General features: G+C 54.9%; 1 protein-coding gene across 1 annotated transcript in view; it reads right to left on the bottom strand.

Annotated features, from left to right (window-relative positions):
- ECE1 (endothelin converting enzyme 1) overlaps positions 1–12,879 on the bottom strand; it is a 96,684-nt gene extending 83,805 nt beyond the window's left edge. The window contains exon 1 of the mRNA XM_037032876.1: positions 12,790–12,879. Coding sequence (XP_036888771.1) covers positions 12,790–12,792 — 3 coding nt within the window. The 5' untranslated portion in view covers positions 12,793–12,879. The remainder of the gene's footprint in view (positions 1–12,789) is intronic.
- Positions 12,880–18,378: the final 5,499 nt, after the last annotated feature.

Here is an 18,378-nt window from a genome sequence, read left to right as displayed (position 1 = left end):
TGGTACTGTCCTGTCATCAGCCTGGGGCTCAAGGAAATCCTGGCTTCTCCACGATTCCATCACCGGCTCTTTCACCTGTCTACCCCGTTTCCAGCTTGACGTCCACTTCCCCCCAGTGCAATGGTTCCCATAACTGAGTGCCTTCTCTGGCTTGTCCTGAACTTGCCCCCACCCCGACCCAACAGGATATCGGCAGTGGGGGACTGAGCCAGAAGCACTGAGGGTTTTTCCTGCCACCCCCCCCCCCCAGCCCTCTTTGTCCTGCCCAATGATCTCGGCCAATGATAGCTGCTTCCCAGGCTCCGCTGCCACAGAGCACGTGGCTCCCTGAGCAAAAATATCCTTCCTGGGGTCAGCGGGAGCTCAGGAGGGGCCACGAGGTGGGAGGCCAGCGAGGGGCATGGAAGGAAGAGGGGCATCCATTTCCCGAGTGCCTAGTTTGTGTCAGGGTGAGAAGGGTTCAGTTCCTGGGGGTACAGAGGACCTCAGGAGACTGTGGTGCATGTGAGGGGGGTGCTTGGTCTCCAGGGGAGCAGGGGACCCAGGCCCCAGGACCCGAAGTCAGGCCAGGGTTCAAGGTCCAGGGGCAATTCCCAGAGAGAGGAGTCCTAAGGGGTCAGCAGGTTTCTGGAACCTGGCAAGAAAAAGGAGGGCCTGATCCCCAAAGAGGAGAATGTGGGTTCAGATACAGAGGAGAAATGGATTCAGATACAGAGGAGAAGAGGTTCATGACAGAGAGATAGGAGCTATCTTGGATCCCAGGAGAGAATGGCTTAGACCAGTGGAAGGTAGGAGAGGCCTGCCAAGTTACAAGTTCGTTTAATTGAACATCTCAGAGGTCTTGCTTGCCCAGTGGGGTTAACTGGGGAAAGAAAAAGGAAATCTGAAATGGCAACCAGCAGCGAGGTTTGGAGGACAGGCATCTCTCTGCTACTGTGGAGACCCCAGTGGCAGAGGCCCAGGCTTTGGCCCTGGGTCTCCTTTCTCTCCAGGCGGGGCACCTCCCCAGATCCCCAGACGGTTCCCACCGCTGCACAGCGAGGGGCTGTTTGTGCAGGGCGGCTCCAGCCTCCACCCCCTGCCCCACTTCCGTGGACTCCTTCAAAGCCCGGGGAGGCGCTCGGAGGCCCAGAGGTCACAGGAAAAGAATCTGTAGGTCAAAAGCACAGCCCCTCCCTGTTTGATGCTTCCAGACAGAGTCTGTGTAAACCCTCCCTTCCCCTGCAGCTACCAGGCTGTGTCCGGGAGAGAGCAGGAGGCTTGGAGCTGGGAAGCATGAGGCGGGGATGCAGCCAGTTACCGAGAATCTGGCCCCTACCTGGGACGAGAGTCCCTGCCACCGAAGAGCTGTGTGGCCCTGACCCACATCTGCTCAGACACCTTTCTGGGCTCCGTTCTCTCCTGTCAGAGCAGTGTGGGCAGGATCCCCGTCCCATCCCCATCAGCCACAGAGAACTTGTCCATCCCACCCCTCACTATCTCCGCCTGCTCCTCCCCCGCCACTATCTGCCACCAGCTTCCCCACCCCCTCCCCCAGCCCATCTCCGCTCAGCACCAGAGTGAGTTTATTAAAGGGCAAGTCAGGTCCTGTCATCTCCCCTGCTGGCACCCCTTCCACGGCCCAGTGGGCCTTCCACCCTGACAATTAGAAATGTTTGCCTCTTCTTCCTTTGCAGGCTTCGGTGGGGTCTTCTGGTGCAAATAAAATAAAATAAAATAAAATAAAATAAAGAGGAAACCTAACATTTATTGATTTGAAAATACGAGCACATGCGGGCGCACACACACACAAGGCTTCCCACTGCTCTGGGATAAAGTCCAAATCTCTCACCTGGCCTACATGGCCCCATGGCCCCTCTCCCTGGTGACCTCTCAGCCTCACCTCAGCTCACTCCTGCCCTCGCTTTCCACTCCAGCTACACTGAACGAGCTATATAGGTCACCCACCTCAGGGCCTTGGCACACGCCATTCCTGTGTCTAGAATCCTTTCCTCTCTAGCTTTTTACCTGGTTAACTCTTCACCCATGGTCAGTGCTAATCCCAAGAGGCCCCAGATCCCTTCCGATCCCATCCCTGCCAGGCACTGGGCACACAGAAGAGGTGGGGGGCTCTGCTCCTGCACAAGCCCACCTGGCAGGAGAGCCCAGCACCAGGCAGTGAGGCTGCTCGGCGGGCACGGGTCCCAGTACACGTCGGGAATGACGCTGCTTGTTTAAACCACTCGGTGAGCTTAGGGCTATTATTATTCCCCTTTTACTTATGCAGAAACAGACAATCGAGGAATTTGCTTGAGGTCACTGAAGTAAGTGCAACTCACAGCTAGGCTGGCTGACCCCGAGTTCATGAGACAGAGCAGGAAAGAAAGGTCCTGAGAACAGCTGTGGAAGGAGGAACAGGCCTGACAGGTTCCAATGTCGGTGCTGATGTTAGTGCCACCGCCCCTTTGAGTGGAGAACTGGGTACCCGCCGATCGTGCTCACGGAGGATCTTTCCCCCTCAATGTTTGCGGCCACGCTGGGCAGGGAGTTGCTATGTCCACTTCACAGGTGGGCAGCCCAGCCCCAGAGAGGAAATTTTACCTGCTAAAAAAGGGCCTTCACAACAGATAAGTGGTGGATCCAGGGTTCACGTTCAAGTTGATCCCATGGCCCCTGCTCTTAACCCCTGGGCCACACGGTACAAACAGGAATTAGTGAGCGTGTGGGACTGCGTTTAGTGCCTCTCTGCCCCATTCATCCCACCTAGGCCGTGCACGCACACGTACGCACGCACACATGTGTAAGCAGTAAGGTGGGCCTACAAGGAGGATTTCCTCGCCTCCCTGCCTATCCATGTTCACCAGAACTAGAAAGCCACTTAAGTGAAGGCTAGCACACGGTGTCCTTTCCAGCTCTTCGTGAGGCTCAGAAGGACAGAACCACAACAGTAATAACGTTAATAAGAGCTCCCCTTTGCTGACGACCTAGTATGTGCACCGCCCCATGAGCTTTACAGCTTTCCGTGAATCATTCCGACCGCTCTTTGCAACACGACCATGAGAAAGGTGTGGCAGCCATTCCATTCCACACGTGAGAGACTCGAGGCTCCGAGATGGTCGCTGGCCCAAGGCCACCCGGGACTAGAACCCAGGTCTGTCTGGCTCCAAAACACAGATTTTTCACCAGAAGGCACACTAGGTGGGGAGTCCTGCTGCTACCCACCCGTGTAGGCAAGTCTCTTTCCCTTCCTGAGCAGCGCAGTCCCTGTGAGGATGTTGGTCTCGATGACATCGGAGTCCCCCCGCCCCCAGCCCTTCTGTGGCTCTGAACTTTCTTGCCCACCCCTCCCTCCATCTACCACCCCAGGAGCCCAGCAGGATGCTGGGTAAACACCCACTTGACACTCAGGGCAAAGAAAGAAGTACCGCCTTCTCATGGCTGCCTCCTGCCCCTGATCAGGCCGGGACACCCAGAAACCACAGAGCCACAGGGTTCCCTGAAGCGGTTGGTAGGAGCAGCAGCCCAGAGGGCAGGGGGGCTGAGGATCCCTTGTGGCCATCACTTCCTCTGCCCTCCGTTCTCAGCAGGGTGTGCGGAAGTGGGGGAGGCAGGCTTTGACTCCATGCCCTTCCGGCCCCATTTCTCTGGGTCACAGGGCCTGGTGGTGGGAATGTGGTCACTCAGGGAGAATCCTGAACTCGCCCTGGAAGTCTGAGTTCAAGTTTTAACACAAACCTGACTGGCTCCAAAGGTAATCTGTGCCCACCGTGCTCTGCTGCCAGGTTTCGCAGCCTCTGCGATGCCCCGTCACCCTCTCACGTCCTCTGACGATGCTGCCAAAATCCCAGATCCTGGAGTGACAGAAGAAGCCTCCTTGCTCTCAGGACAGTTGAATGTACTGAGCCCATGCTCACCTGGCACCCTTCTCCCTGCCTCACTCCTGCCCCCTACAGTCCACCCTGCACACAGCAGCCAGGACCTTTCTAAAACAAACCAAACGGAGCCATCCCCCGACTTGCAGCCCTGCAGCACCTTCCCACCAATCTTAGACTGGAATGTCAACCTCCCTGGCGCCTGACAAGGCCCTGTATGCCCTGGCCCCTCCGTGGCCACCTCTTCCTAATCCTTCCCCCACCCCCGCTCCCTCTATCCAGTCACATAAGCCTTCTTGCTGCCCATAACAGCCCCTAACAGCCCACATCCCTGTCTCAAGGGCCCTTTGCCCTTGCTGTCCCCCTCGGCCCAGAATCCTCCTCTCCCACATCTTGGCCCGACTGCCACCTCCTCAGCCTTCAGGTCGCAGCTCAGTCATCACCTCCTTCCTTGCCCACCCATCTAGGCTAGCCCCGCCCCCTCACAGCGCCTCCCTACCACGTCACTCTTCTCTCCTTTCCTTCCTCTGAAGGCATCTCTCGGTTGGTTTGCCTGTGTCGTGTGTGGCTTCCTTTCCTAGAGTATATCTCCTCAAGGCCAGGGATTTTGCTGCCGTACCCACGTTGGTCCCCACAGTGAGGCTGGACCTCCTTTACCCTTACAACCCTACAGGTGAGGTTGCTGGAGCTCAGGGAGGTACAGTGACTTGCCCAAGGTCACAGCGCCAGGAACTGGCAGAATTCACGCCCAGGTGTCAAGACTTCCTCCGTGGAAGGGGTTCTCCCATGTCAGGGGCTCCTGCTGGGGGCTCTCTCCAGGGAGGGCTGACTCACAGTGAGGCTCCTAGGGAGGGTTCCAAGAATGAAGAGCCACTCACTTTCTCAAATGGCCCTTCCTCGGAGATATGGAACAGGTGGGGCTCACCAGTGGGACAGGCGCCACCCCAGGGGTGGGGAAGCAGAGAGCAAATGGCCCCCAAATGAGGGGAGCCCACCAGAAATTCAGGAAACTGATCAACCTACCCAATATTCTGCAGAAGGGAAACTGAGGACCAGGGAAGGGAAAGATTTGCAGAAGATCACACAACCTCAGGGGTCACACAGCCTCATGGCCTGGGACCTCCAGGCCTGGCAGGACCTTCTCCTCGACAAATGCCAGGTGCAACCCAAAGGCGTGACCTAGAGCCCAGCGTCTAGGCAGAGGGTCCACCCAGAGCTGCCAGGCCCCGAGGGCAGGGGCAGGGTCCCACAGAGCAGATCTGAAGCATTAAGACAAAGAAAGGAATCAAATTCCTTCCTTCTTTCAAAAACATTCATCCGGGGTTAGCAAAGAAGTAAGCAACACACCCTGTACACACACCACCCTCCCAGCCACACGGCGGTTTCTACGAAGTTAAACACAGGACCCTCTGGCCCCGAAGCTCCACTCCTAGGTACATGCTCCAGAGAAACGGGTACCTGGGTCCACAAAGAGACACACAAGAGTGTCACAGCAGCCCAGACACTGGCACATACATCTGCCCAGTGGGTACACGGCAGCCTGAGAAAGGAGCCGATGCCGGCCCAGCAGCAGCATGGCCAAGCTACAGAATATTCTGTGTTGGCTGAAGCCAAAGGAGACCAGACCGAGAGTACACGGATTCATGCGGATCCAGGTCAAAACCAGGGAAAACCAGAGTCGCAAAGCAGGTCAGCGGCTGCTGGGGAGGGGGACTCACGGACAGGGGCCCATGGAAACTCTGGGGAGGTGAAAATGTTCTATTTCTTGACCGAGGTGGTGGTACATTTGCAAAAATTGAGCTATACAAGGTATGTGCATCTCACATAAGTAAACTATACCACAGTTTCTAAAAAGGCGCCATCTTGCTCTTAGGCGTAGAGAGAGGCAGAAGAGGGCTGGCTGTGGTTCTTGCTGCCATGCTGATGAGAGCGGCAGAGGCCCTGAGCCCCCTGTGCGTGGGGATGGAGCTGGGTTCTTCTGAAACAGCACCTGGTTAAGCTCTTCCAACTACGTACAAAATAGGCCCCAAAAGCTCCAACTCAGAGATGAGAAATACAAAGCTCAGACAGGTGGTAATGGACTTGGCCAGAGTGCCGTGGCAAACCACAGTGGAGCTGGGTTTGAGCCCGGGCCCACTGGTCTCCAAGGCCCACTTCTGCTGTACGGGCAGCCCTGCCTCGCTGCCCTCCCCTTCCCACACCTCCAGGGTGCCAGTCCCCGCCCCACGCCCCCTCCTCTGCCAGCTGGAGGAAACGACTCATGTACTGGATTCGGTGCTTCTGTGAAAGTTGCTTAGGAAATGCATCCTTCCTCTCCTTTCCACCTCCTCCACCCTCCCTCACCCCATCACGGCTTGCCATGCGTCCCTGAGGTCATTTCTGCCCTGGACCTCAGCCCAGTAAAAAGCAACCCCAGAGGCTGGGCAGCTGTGTGTGTGAGCGGGGTGTGTGTGTGTGTGTGTGTGAATGTTGACCAAGGGGCTTCCTCAAACCCTGGGCTCCCCTCGCTCAGCCTGTGGCCCGAGTACCGGGAGGACTTGAGGTTACAGTCCCCACCCTTGGCTCCAGTTCCCAAGTGACGCAACGGAATGTCCAGATTCAGGGAATCATAAAATGTTTACCTGAAATAACTACGACCACCATGCATTCAGTTCTCATCCTGTGCCCAGAACTCTGTCGAGAGCCATCTCATTAATCCTCACCAATGGCCCTCCGAAGCAGGTACCATGAGGGTCCCGCTTTTACAGATGAAGAAAACGCAGCTTTGGGTCAGTGACTCGCCGAAGTCCCCAGTGAGGGAGTGGCAGAGCCGGCACTCCAACCCAGGCCTGGCCAACTTCCAGTCCGAGCTCTGAGCCAGAGGATTATGCTGGAACTTCTACATGCCATGGCTGAAAAGGCCCCTTAAGTCAGTCTGTCCCAGCTGAGTCATTTGACTGATGAGAAAACTGAGGCCCAGCAAGGGAGAATGCCTTGCTCAGAGCCCCGCGAAACACTAAAGCCAGGGCTTGGGCTGGATACTAGATCCCCACCCTGGGCACTGCTTTCAACCACCAGATCACAGCCCCGGAGCCAGGCCACGTGCACCTGGACGGGCAGCTCGTGGGAGGCAGGCAGGGAGCAGGAGGCTCTGGTTCCAGGCTGAGGTAAATATTGACATGTCGGTGTTTACACTGTAACCCAACTCCTCCTGGCTGTCACCCACCCCGCCCTCCAGCCTTCCTCTCCAAGGAGGAGAGGAACGCAAGGGAAGGAGGATGAGGGAGAGGCGGCTTCTACCCCGGGGGCTGCTCCTCTTGCTCACAGGGGCAAGTGTTCAGGAAGTCTGGGGCAGCTCCAGTCGGGGCCACTGAAGACTCGAGCTGGGGCCTCCAGGCAGCCAGGAGCTGGGGACACGGGGCCTGGGCTGGGAGTCACAGGCTTGGGTTTAAGTCCCAGCTTTGCCACTAACTGGCAGTGGGAGGCAGGAAGAGCAGGTGAAGGGGAGCAGAGGGCTTTCCTGTCAGGTGCGGTATGAAGGTGACAGACAACGATTGGCATTTCTGCCTGGCCCACGTGGGGCCGCAGCCAGCAACCAAGGCCTTTGGCCTAATTGATTCATCCTCCTCCATCCCTGTCCCCAGGGCCTTTTCCCAGGAAGGCTGGGTTTCTGCTGAATGGAGTGGCATCTTGGGACTGAACTGGAATCCTAAGGCATCAGGGGCCACTGCCTAGTTCCAGTCCCCAATTCCCGAGGTGATCACTGATCACTTTCACAACTACAATGGGGAAAAACCCACTTTTCTGGGGTTGGTGTGAAGACCGAAAAGGTTACATGTAAGCGCCAGGCAAATGCCGGATGCTCATTTGGCCCCTCGGTCTTCCCGCCTGTGAAGCGGAGGATTCAAACTGGACAGTTATGAATCCCCTTTTAATGCAAGCACTCTGTGGTTCTCAGAAGGTCGAGCAGCCAGGCCCACCTCCCTGTCTCTGGGTCCTGAAGTTAGATACTCCCCCAGATAACGTCCTGAATATTCTCCAGAAACGTGGCCCCTCAGAAGCCCCAGGAGCCCTCAGGGGTTCCTGAGCCAAGACAGGCCTGCAGATGTCCCAGCCACCCCTGCCCTCAGGGGTTAGGGACGGACAGATCCACCAGGCCCCAGACTCGGGGTTCAATCAGCACAGCTTGTTCATTAAACTTTGTCCCACAGACTGTAACTCTTCAAAGGACTCTTTAATGGCTCCTTATTTTAACCTCTCCAAGGCTTGGCTCCTAGGAAACATTCCCGCCTACTAACTGAAGCTCAGACGCCATCTCTTCTGGGAAGTCTCCCCTGATACACACCCACAGCCAGGGTGACTCTGGAGCTGCGTCCTCATGGGGGTACTTACCATTTTCTACCTTGTTCAGAGGCATTTGGGAACTTGGCTTTTCTCCTTTAACAGACTGGAGTTCCTTGAGGCCCGCAGCCCTGCTGTCTGTCTGTCTGTCTGTGTGAAAGGACGCAAGGAAGAAGGTCCACAGGGAAAGGGGCTCTGTGGGGCCTCTGGGAACAGGGCCTCTCTTCTCTATTGCCCATTTTGGGCAGCAGGACGGGGGTGCGGTGTGGGGTGGAGAGGACTGTGACAAAAGAGGGCAGGCCACAGTCGTCTCTCCCAGGGCCACTCCAGCGGCCTCCTAGCTGGTTTCCCAGCCTCGGGCACCTCCCCCACTACCCCCTTCTCCACAAAGCAGCCTGGGTGACCATCTCAAAACGCACGTCGGCTGTGTATCACCCTTTCCTCTGAGTGCGAGAGGGTTTCCAGAGCCCTTGGGATGAAACCTCAAATCTTCTTTCTAAAGAATTTATTTATTTATTTTTAGAGAGAGGGGAAGGGAGGGAGATAAAAACATCTGTGTGAGAGAGAAACATCAATCAGTTGCCTCTCATACACTCCTGGATGGGAGACAGAATTCGAAACCCAGGCCTGCACCCTCACTGGTGGTGAACTGGGACCTTTAGCTTTGCAGACCGATGCCCAACCCACAGAGCCATGCCCATCAGGGCCGGAGCCCCAGATCTTTAAGAAGACGCCCCCTGCACGTGCCCGCCCCTGGCCACCTCCCAAGCATTGCCTTCAGGGCCTTCAGATGAGTTAATTCTCAAATGCACCGTATTTTGTCTCATCTTGCCCATAACTGCCTCTTGTCCCTGGAATGCTCTCCAGGTCCCGTTCATTCTTTAGGCCACAGCTTCAATGTCGAGTCCTCAGGGAGCCTCTTCTGCTCCCCAGGCCAGGCTTCCCTATCTGTTCCATAGCACCCTGCATGTCTCCTTGGTAACAGCAATTGCACTTCCTGCTCCATACTGCCCATCTGCCAGACTGTGGGACACAGACCTACCCACCTCCCTCACACTGACCGCAGCCCCAAAGCCTGGTATGATGCCAGGCAAATTTGCTTGGTGGATGAATGGATGGATGGATGGATGGAGCGCTTCAACTATAGCTGGTGTGCTTATCTCGTTAACTGAAAGGGAAAAAATTGAGAGGAAACACAAAAAGTCGTAAACAGTTGCTATTGGTTCTTCCCTCACTACAGACATCAAAGTGTGGACTTTAGCCAAGCTGGTTATCTCCGCTAATGCCTGAAACTTTCTGCCAAACCCACGCTGTAGCCTTCTTACCCCTCAAATCATGTTCCTCCCTGATAAGGCCTGGTCTCTCCAATTCTTTCTGGGAAACAATGCGCTTAGCGTTAACAAAAGTTGACAACGTGCCTGTTTACCAAAAACTGTAAGGAAACACAAGTAAGTAACCCAGTTGGTTAGCAGCACAGGCCCGGCCGCCCAGGGAAAAGTCCTCCTATGCTCGGTGAACCCCACACAGGCTTCCCAAGAAGGGAGCAAACCTGCCCCACCTGGTGGGAAAGCAAGTAGGTGGTGCATCCGGGACTCAGATCTAGGCGCTGGACGCTGTCCTCAACTCAGCCTTTTACAGTAAAGATGATTCCCTCCCCTCGGCGGCAGCTTTAAGCTCAGTCCTTAGCTTGGAACATGAAGGAACAATCTCAAGGTGCCACAACAGTAGACTACAGCCCAGGTTGGGTTGGACCTCTTCCCACCCCCCACCCCCCAACCTGTCCCCTGGCAACCCTCCAAACATCCTGGCTGCTCTGGCACTATCTTGCTGTGTGACCCTGGGCAATCTCCTTCACCTCCCTGTGCCTGCTGAGTGGCATGAGGATAACTGGAGACAGAAGACAGAAAAAGCTTGCTCAGAACCCTCATCCCAAGCCTGCACTGGGCGGGCAAGGGGTGGGGATTCCACTTGAGGCCTCTAAGAACAGTGCTGACTACCTGCCAAGGGGTTAGAGACCTGGGTGGGGAGCTGGGGACCGTCAGGGAGAGGCAGCCAGGACAACAGGAAACAGCACACACACTCTCCGACCGAATCCTGTTAGAAACCCGAGGGCCAGGGGAAGCTTGGCCGCTGGAGAGGAGGGAATGCTGGATTTGTTTAAACCCCACGGAACAGGAGATCCGAGGAATAAACACGTTAGCTAGCAGCCCCGGGTCGCCCCCACCTTAGGAATGAGCACAAGGACTAGTGTTTAAGGAAAACCAAAATGATGGGGGCGGGGAGGGGCGATCTGACATCAGCCTGTACCCCACCCACATGCCGGTCGACCATCCATAGTGCAGCTCCACCTTCTCAGCCAGCCTGAGCCTTGGACTCTCTGTCTCTGGGCCCAGCAATTTCCCTTGTCCGCTTTCTCCTCTTCCCTGGCTCTCATGCCCAGGTGCCAGGCAAGCCCCACTCTGCCTTTCAAAGAGCATTTCCTGTGCTCTCACACCTCTGGTCCTCTGCTCCCACAGGTCTTCCTACCTTGATGATCTTTCCATTCAGATGTCACCTGCTCAGTGAAGCTTTCTCTCATCTCTCCAGCTGGGAGGGATCCCCGGCCTGGCATGATGTCTTTACTCTCCCAAAGATATGTCACCTCACCTGAGCATCTGTACAGATACGGACCGATAGAAGCTTCCTGAACATGGTGTTCAGGACAGTTTTTCTCCTCCCTAGCACAGGATACATATCATGCACCACCAAATATTCCATAAACCTTTGCTGAATGATGGACAAATGAATAATTCTGTTAGTATCACTGCCTGCTTTTTCTCCCTACTACGTGATAAACTTCAATCCTTTTTCCAGATTAGCACATTGGTTAGATGTCAAGCAGAACTACTCAATTAGAGCTTTAAGGCTATACAAGAAAGAAACCTAAGCTGAATTTGAGCAAAGCACTCTCGCCGGGTTATCTCACCAAATCCCCACACCAACCCTGTGAGCTGAGACTCACCTCATTTAACCGATAAGGAAACTCAGAGGTGGGGATAAAACTTGTGGGGAAGTGGAGGAGCTGGGATTTGAACCCAAATCTGTCTGATGCCAAAGCCTGGGGTCTTCCTGATAGGCTCTGAAAAATGTCACCAAGGCAAGGTGACCTCTCTTTGGTGGGGGAGTTTAAGGAGGAAAAACTTTTCTTTCTGACCAACAAGTCAGGCCAGGATTGGAGGCAGAGTAGACAACATGACCCCAAAGTCTCACCCCCTTTTATTGCCCATATTCTGAGACCCGAAGTCAAGTGCGGGTCCACAGGGAGGGAGCTCTGCCCCCGAAACGGCCCAAGCAGAGCATTCCTGGGGAGAGGTTCCTGCCCGGGGAGGTTGGCTGCATCCAAGATGAGCTCCAAGCACCTCTGGGTGTGGAGTCAAGTCATAATTTCATTATTACTGACTCTGCAGAGGCAAGTCGGGGTGGAGGGGGAGGCGGATGCTAGTGGGGGAGGAGGAAAGGGGTGTGGTAAGGGGACCCCAGCTCTGGGAGGAGCAGGAGTTGGCCCTGAGGAGTCACTGCTGGATTCTTCACGTCTGCAGGGGTCCCATCATGCCCCCCCCCCGGGCCCCCTCAGGCTTGGCAGCTCTGCCACAGAGAAGTGGTAGCTATAACCCTGGTCTGGCAGCCACCACCATCACCGGTACATGCCCACTCCAGCCCTGCATGGGGACTTGCGCCCACTTCACGGCTCGGAGAGAATCAGAGGAGCCTGTCCATGGGAAAAGAAACCAAAGACAAGTCAGAAGGTGGCCTTGGCCCCCACGACGGAGAGCCAATCATCAGGCCCTAGAGAGGTGACTGGAAGGTCTTGGCTTTCCTTCCAGGGACAGGCCTCTTCTTAAAACTGCCCCCAAAAGCTGAGGCTGGCCCAAATGGGTTTCTCCCCTGGGGCTTCAGAACCCCCACCCCCACCCTAAAACTGCCTCCCCAGCTCCCTTCTCCTTGAGGCCATTGCCTCTCTCCTCTTCTGAGGACCCATCACTGGGAGATGCGGGGAAGACCAGATTGCTGGGCGAAGGGTTCCTAAGAGTCCCCTGGTCTCTGCCAACAACAAACCTGGCTGCCCAGCCTCCACTCTCCGCCTCCTCCAGCCTTAGCAGGATCGGCAGTTCCAGAGGGTCTCAACCTACCCCTCTGAACGCATTTGGCACGGCCATCCACGATGCCCCGAGCCGAGCCTCAGGCCCAGACTGACCCGGAGTCCTGAGAAACTCAGGTCCAACTGGATCCAGCCCCTTCGGAATTACCCCCGACCCCCGCTCCAGACCCAACTGGATAACCGAGGTCTCCAAGCCTCGCCAGGTCCAGGGGCTTCCAGACATCCCAAACCAGAACTGCAACCGAACTGATTTGATCACCCCAAGCCCTCCACGTCCCGCCGGGTCCAAGCTCAGCGTGGCCGCCCCCGACGGAACCAAGCGAGGCGCCGCCCAGAGTGGAGCCCTACCCGCACGCCCCCAGACTCCACGCCTTCTCAGAGCTGCAGCCCGCGCCCAGCCCCCCGGGAACCAGGCCGGCCCCTGGCCCCACATCCGCGTCACTGTCGGCACCGTCGAGGATGGGCCGTCGCGGCACTCACCATAGCGCGCGCTCCACTCCGTGTGGCCTCCTCCGGCTCCCGGCCGCGCACCCCGACTGCGCTGCTGGCTGGCCCGGGTGGCGCGCTCGGCTCCCCGCGGACGAGCGCGGCTCCGGCGCCCAGTCTCCAGGAGCGGGGGAGGGGGGGGCGGACCCGGCCAGGGGCCAATAGCGGGGCGCGGGGCCCTGGCCGCGAAGCCAATCACACCCAGAGGCCGGCCCCCCCCACCCCCTTCCCGCCGCCGGCTCTTTAACCCTTGGCTTGCCAGCGGTGGCCAAGCGGCTGGCGGACCCCGGAGCGCAGGAGCCCACCGGGCTCGGACTTCCGGATGCCGGGTCCAGACCTCGCCGAGATCAAGGACCCGAGCTGGAGAAAGGCGGAGCCTGGGGAGCGGCTCGGAGGTGCAGGGTTCGCGCACCGGGAGCCTCAGCGACCTTTGTCTCCTGCCTGGCGCCTGCACAGGAGTGTGACCCAGTGCGCTGCAGCTGTGTGTGTGTTTGTGTGGAGTGTATGTGTGTAAGAGGGGAGGAGAAAGGAGAGGAGAGGAGAAACAGCAAAAGCGGGGGAGGGATGGATCCCGCGTGCCTGAGTGTTTATATGACGGAAAGACGGAGACTGACTATATTTGGGGTTTGTTATTGAGTGCTTCCGTGTGTGTGTGTGTGTGTGTGTGTGTGTGTGTGTGTGAGAGAGAGAGAGAGAGAGAGAGAGAGAGAGGGAGAGAGAGAGAGAAAGAAAGGAGTTGAGAGAAGGAGGTGGGAGGGAAGCAGAGAGAAGGACCAATGGCGGGCTGTGCATGTGCGTTTGTATGTGCAGGGGAGAAACTGCATGCATGTCGTGAAGTGTTTTGAGTGACAGAGGAAGGCACAGGAAAAATGGGTGTAGATGTATATGTACGATGTGTGAGCTTTGCGTTTGGGGCCTGTTGCACGCACATGTTGGTGTGGTAGAAAGAGACTCTGTCTCTGCTGTAAACAGGCGGAGACCAAATCCCGATGGCTGTGTGGTATCCTGTGTGCGTGTGTAGATGTGCACATTTGGTACACTATGTATGCAGCCCAGTTTGCAAGGAAGAGAGACAAAAATGTTGTGTATAGTGAAAGTGTGTGTGCTTTACTTGTGTGCCTTTGCGGTCAACTATATTTGTGTTGTGTTGAGAAAGAGAAACTAATGTGTAGGGGTGTAATAAAGATTGTTCAGGAAAGGCAGAAGCATCTTGGAAGATGGGATTTGGGCCTTGAAGGATGTGTAGGAATTCATGGAACAGAAGGAAAGACTGGCATCTTGCTTACCAGCCATAGGGTGGGGGAGTAAAGAACATTGAATTGGCTAGGGAGACAGGTGGATTCTAGGACAGAGGGCACCTACTGCCAGGAGGGGAATAGGAGCAGCCGACAAGAAATAACCCCTGCTCAGGAGCTGGCTCAGGGTGACTCTGGGAATGCAGATGAGAGGCACACACACATAGTGTTAGACTCCAAAAGGACTATCTGCTCCTGGGCAGCGTGTGTAGCAACCTAGAGCATGGGGGAGGGGGTTCTGTGGAAATAACTCTCTGCCCTTCCATTCAACAGCACGCTGAATTCTTCACCGTGGAGGAAAAGACACAGGGAGGAGGCTTGCCTGTCAGAACTCACAGCGTGTTGAGTGCAAAACAGGGAAGCAAGGTGGAGATGATAGGGCCATGCCCTGAAGGTGCCCAGACCTTCTCTGGCCAAGACCCTCCCTCCCAGAGGACGGGTGACTTAAACCAGCTCCCCAGCCCTGGGCTGGTTTCGGATTCCTGACCATTCCTCAAATATCTTCCTGAGAATCTCAGTGTGACGCCTAAAGGGACATTCTGAGGTCCAGAGAGACAAGAAAATGAAACCCAGCCCTGGCTGGTGTAGCTCAGTGGATTGAGCACGGGCCTGCAAACCACACGATCGAGGTTCGATTCCCAGTCAGGGCACATGCCTGGGTTGCGGGGCAGTTCCCAGCAGGGGACTGACAAGAGGCAACCATACATTGATATTTCTCTCCCTCTCTCCTTCCTTTCCCCTCTAAGTAAATAAAAATCTTTAAAAAAAAGAAAAAAGAAAATGAAACCCAGTTATTCTGCTTTCCATTGGCCAGCAAGGTGATTGTGGGGCATTCTTTTCTCTCTGAGCTTCAGTTTTCTCCTCTGTGAAATGGGATTTGCAATGCCTGCCCACCTTCCTGCACTAACTTGAAGATTTGAATTTGTATTCCAATGGGCCCTTAGTAAGCCTTAAAGCACTGGAGAACATTAAGCATCCATCCATTTATATCAAGTTCAAAACTAAGCAAAACTAATTTATGCAGACAGAAGTCAGGCTAGTGTTACCTTTTTGGAGGAAATGGTTCAAAAAGGGGCACCAGGGAGACTTCTGGGTGTTTCAGGATGGAGGGGCCAGGTGCAGGGGTGTGCTTGCTTGTGAAGTCTCCTTAGAACCTGTCTGCGTTGTTCCCTACATGTTCTAGTCCAACATGCTCCGAAAAGAAAAAGAGAAAGGTCACAGCCATCACCACATTTTATTGACTCACACGGGGTAATTGTAGAGCAGGCTCTCTCAGCAAGGTAGGAACTGGGCCGCGGATAGGGAGGGGGATACAGCAGTGAATGAGCTGTGGCTCCGGCTCTAAGAAGGAAACAGGAGAGGGGCGTGGCTTTCTCACTTCGGAAGGGGGCGTGCCATCCGTGGGGGAGGAGCTTGCCCAAAGCGCTCTCTGGAATTGGCAGCAGCCCCAGGACTAGAATCGGTGCCTCCCAGTGTTAGGGCTGAGTCTTTTCCATCCCACCAGGCCGCTCCAGCAGAGGAAGTCCCTGGTCTTATACTGCCCCAGGGAAAACAAGTGAGAAGGTTCGGGGCCAACTCTGACCCTAACCCCCAACGCCTTAGCGATCTTCATAGCTCGCCTCCTCTGCACAGCCTTCTGGGAAAATCCTCTGTAGTAGATACTATGATTCTCACCCCACCCGCTATTGCAAGTGAGAATTAATGTTCAGAGAGGGGAGGTGACTTCGCTCCTGCGCTGGCATGCTGCTGCTTCTGCTGGCATTTGTGGGCTCACGTGTTCTCTGACAGGCATGGTGGTTGTGTGGCAAGAGAACATGTTTCCCTTGTCCAACTCCTAAAGATTCCTAGGTGTGGGGTGCTTCCTCCAAATACCCAGGTCCCTTTGGGTACGGGTGGGGTGGGGGAGGCACAGCAATTGCTCAGTTGGACCACCTGGGTTCAAAATGGCGGGAAATGCAACTTAAACTGGGAAATACAGGGGGAGAGCTAGCTTTAGGCCTGGCTCCGTTAAGGAGCTCAGATGATGTCATCAGGATTCAGTGTCACTCTCTTTGTTTCTCAGGACCGTTTCCCTCCCCGCCGGCCTCTGCCTCGTTCTCTGGCAGGATCCCTCATGATCACAGTAAGGGTGCCAGCAGCCCCAGCCATGCGTCCTAGTCTCTCAACAGCCCTGCCAGAAATAGAGACTCTTTTCCACAACAGTTCCAGCAACATTCATTTCCCAAGTTGAGTCTCATTGGTTCTTACTGAGCCCTGCGGCTGCTCCATCGCTGTGACCCAGGGCCTCGAAGAGTGCGGGTCTCAGAGGCACCTGACATTTAAGTCTAGATGTGGTTTCCAGCCAGTCCAGCCTCAGGATCCACCAGAATTTGTGGAGAGGCTTACATTCTACAGGCTTTTAGTCATGGCAAGAGTTATTATTGGCATTCTCCGTCTGTTTTCGCTGCGTCATCCCCTTGTACAGAATAGGTGTTCGGTAATGTCTGGTATCCAGCAGGTGCCCAAAGAGTCCTCCGTGGTTGACTGATGCATTTTTCTGGACTGGTGCCCTGTACCAAGTCAGATAGAGTCTGGACAAACCGAGCAGCCCACAGGGCACGCAGGCAGAATGAGACACGTTGTGAGACCTATTTAATTTTTAAATTTTCTGTCTTCCAAAACAAAACTGAGACTACAGTCTAGAAACTACAGACTAGCACTCACGGGGGCATATCCAGACTCTGTATGCAGAGACGACACACGCACACTCACACCAGCCTGTCTAAGAGGACATGGTCAGGAAGGCATCAGAAGGACACACGCACACTCACACCAGCCTGTCTAAGAGGACATGGTCAGGAAGGCATCAGAAGGAGCCCGTTAGGAGGATGGAAGAGAAGGGGGCAGGCAGAGCTCATCAGACCCAAATAGACCATTTCTTGACTCATCCACCCCCACAGAGAAGTCACCTGGGGTGGGGCTGGGGAGCAGCATGTCTCAGTCTGACTCCTTCCCCTGGGGGTACCAGCCACTCGGATTCAATTGGGGCCCTTTGAGTTTCTGTGAGGGCATCGAGGTTCATCAAGTCCTGAACAACAATAACTGCTGTTTACCAAGTGTGTGTCGGGCCCCATACTGGGCACTTTACCTGGTTTAAGTATAGGACCAATGGATGTATTTTGGATACTCACATTATCCCCGCTTTTGCTTTACTTTTCCTACTATTTTCTCCCTTTGCCCTGATTTCCATACTTCATTTCCAAAGCAAAATAAAATGCATCTGTCTATTTTCTGGTTTCAAATGTAATACATACATGCTCACTGTAAACTGATATAATCCAGGAATGAGTGTAATGGAAAAAGTCCCACCGCTCAGATACTAACCACAGCTAACCCCTGGACGCGGTTCTGCATTTAGCTGTGTTAACAGATGGGTGTCTGTTTTGTGAGAGGAAAAACATTATCGACCTGTTGATAGCCTCCCGGCCTTCTTTGAGGAAGGAAACTTTCAGGTCAGGCAGCTTTTTGTCCTGTGGATCTGGGTAATGGGTGGAGGGAAGGGAAAAAACAAGCGAGGAGAGAAAGGGCAGAGGTCACTGGGTGGAAAAAGACAGGAGAGGCTGGGGAAGAGGGCCAAGGAAGTAGGAGCCAGTGCAGGCTGAGCTCTGAGAGAGCCCTTGAGGGACTCGGAACCCAGACGTGGAGGTGGGGGTGCTGGGGGCGGAGGGTGGGAGGGGAAGGTGAGAAAAAGAAACAGAAGAAAAGGAATGCTAGGAAGTTTTACTGAGATCATGAGAGAAATCTGCTTCAACATTTTCAAAAGAATCGAACAAATATTTAAATTGTTTTTCAGCTGTGGCTGGTGTAGCTCAGTGGACTGAACACCAGCCTGAGAACCAAAGAGTTGCTGGTTCAATCCCTAGTCATGGCACATGCCTGGGTTGCAGGCCAGGTCCCCAGTTGGGGGGCAGGGTGTGAGAGGCAACCCCACACTGATGTTTCTCTCCCTCCCTCCCTCTTTCCCTCCCTTCCCCTCTGCCTAAAAATAAGTAAATAAAATCTTTTTAAATTTTTTTAAAAATAAATAAATTGTTTTCCAGTGGTTTTTTTTCCTCCCCCAGGGGAAGGGGAACTGGTGTTTCTAATCCAGCGGGGATCTGAGACGAGCCTCAAGGTGGCTCAGCTCTGTCCAGATTTTTTTGTGATAAATGAAAAATGAGAGTACATAATAACAACAACTACTAAAATGTGTTGTGCTGAGCACTCTTCCGTATAGATTTACTACCTCCTACATTAGCCTGATAGCGGC

Source organism: Sturnira hondurensis, unplaced genomic scaffold (genome assembly GCF_014824575.4).
Source record: "Sturnira hondurensis isolate 20B ecotype Veracruz unplaced genomic scaffold, ASM1482457v3 Scaffold0021555, whole genome shotgun sequence".
NCBI lineage: Eukaryota > Metazoa > Chordata > Mammalia > Chiroptera > Phyllostomidae > Sturnira > Sturnira hondurensis.
The sequence above is the reverse complement of the archived record's forward strand: the minus strand, read 5'-3'. Positions and strand labels throughout refer to the sequence as shown.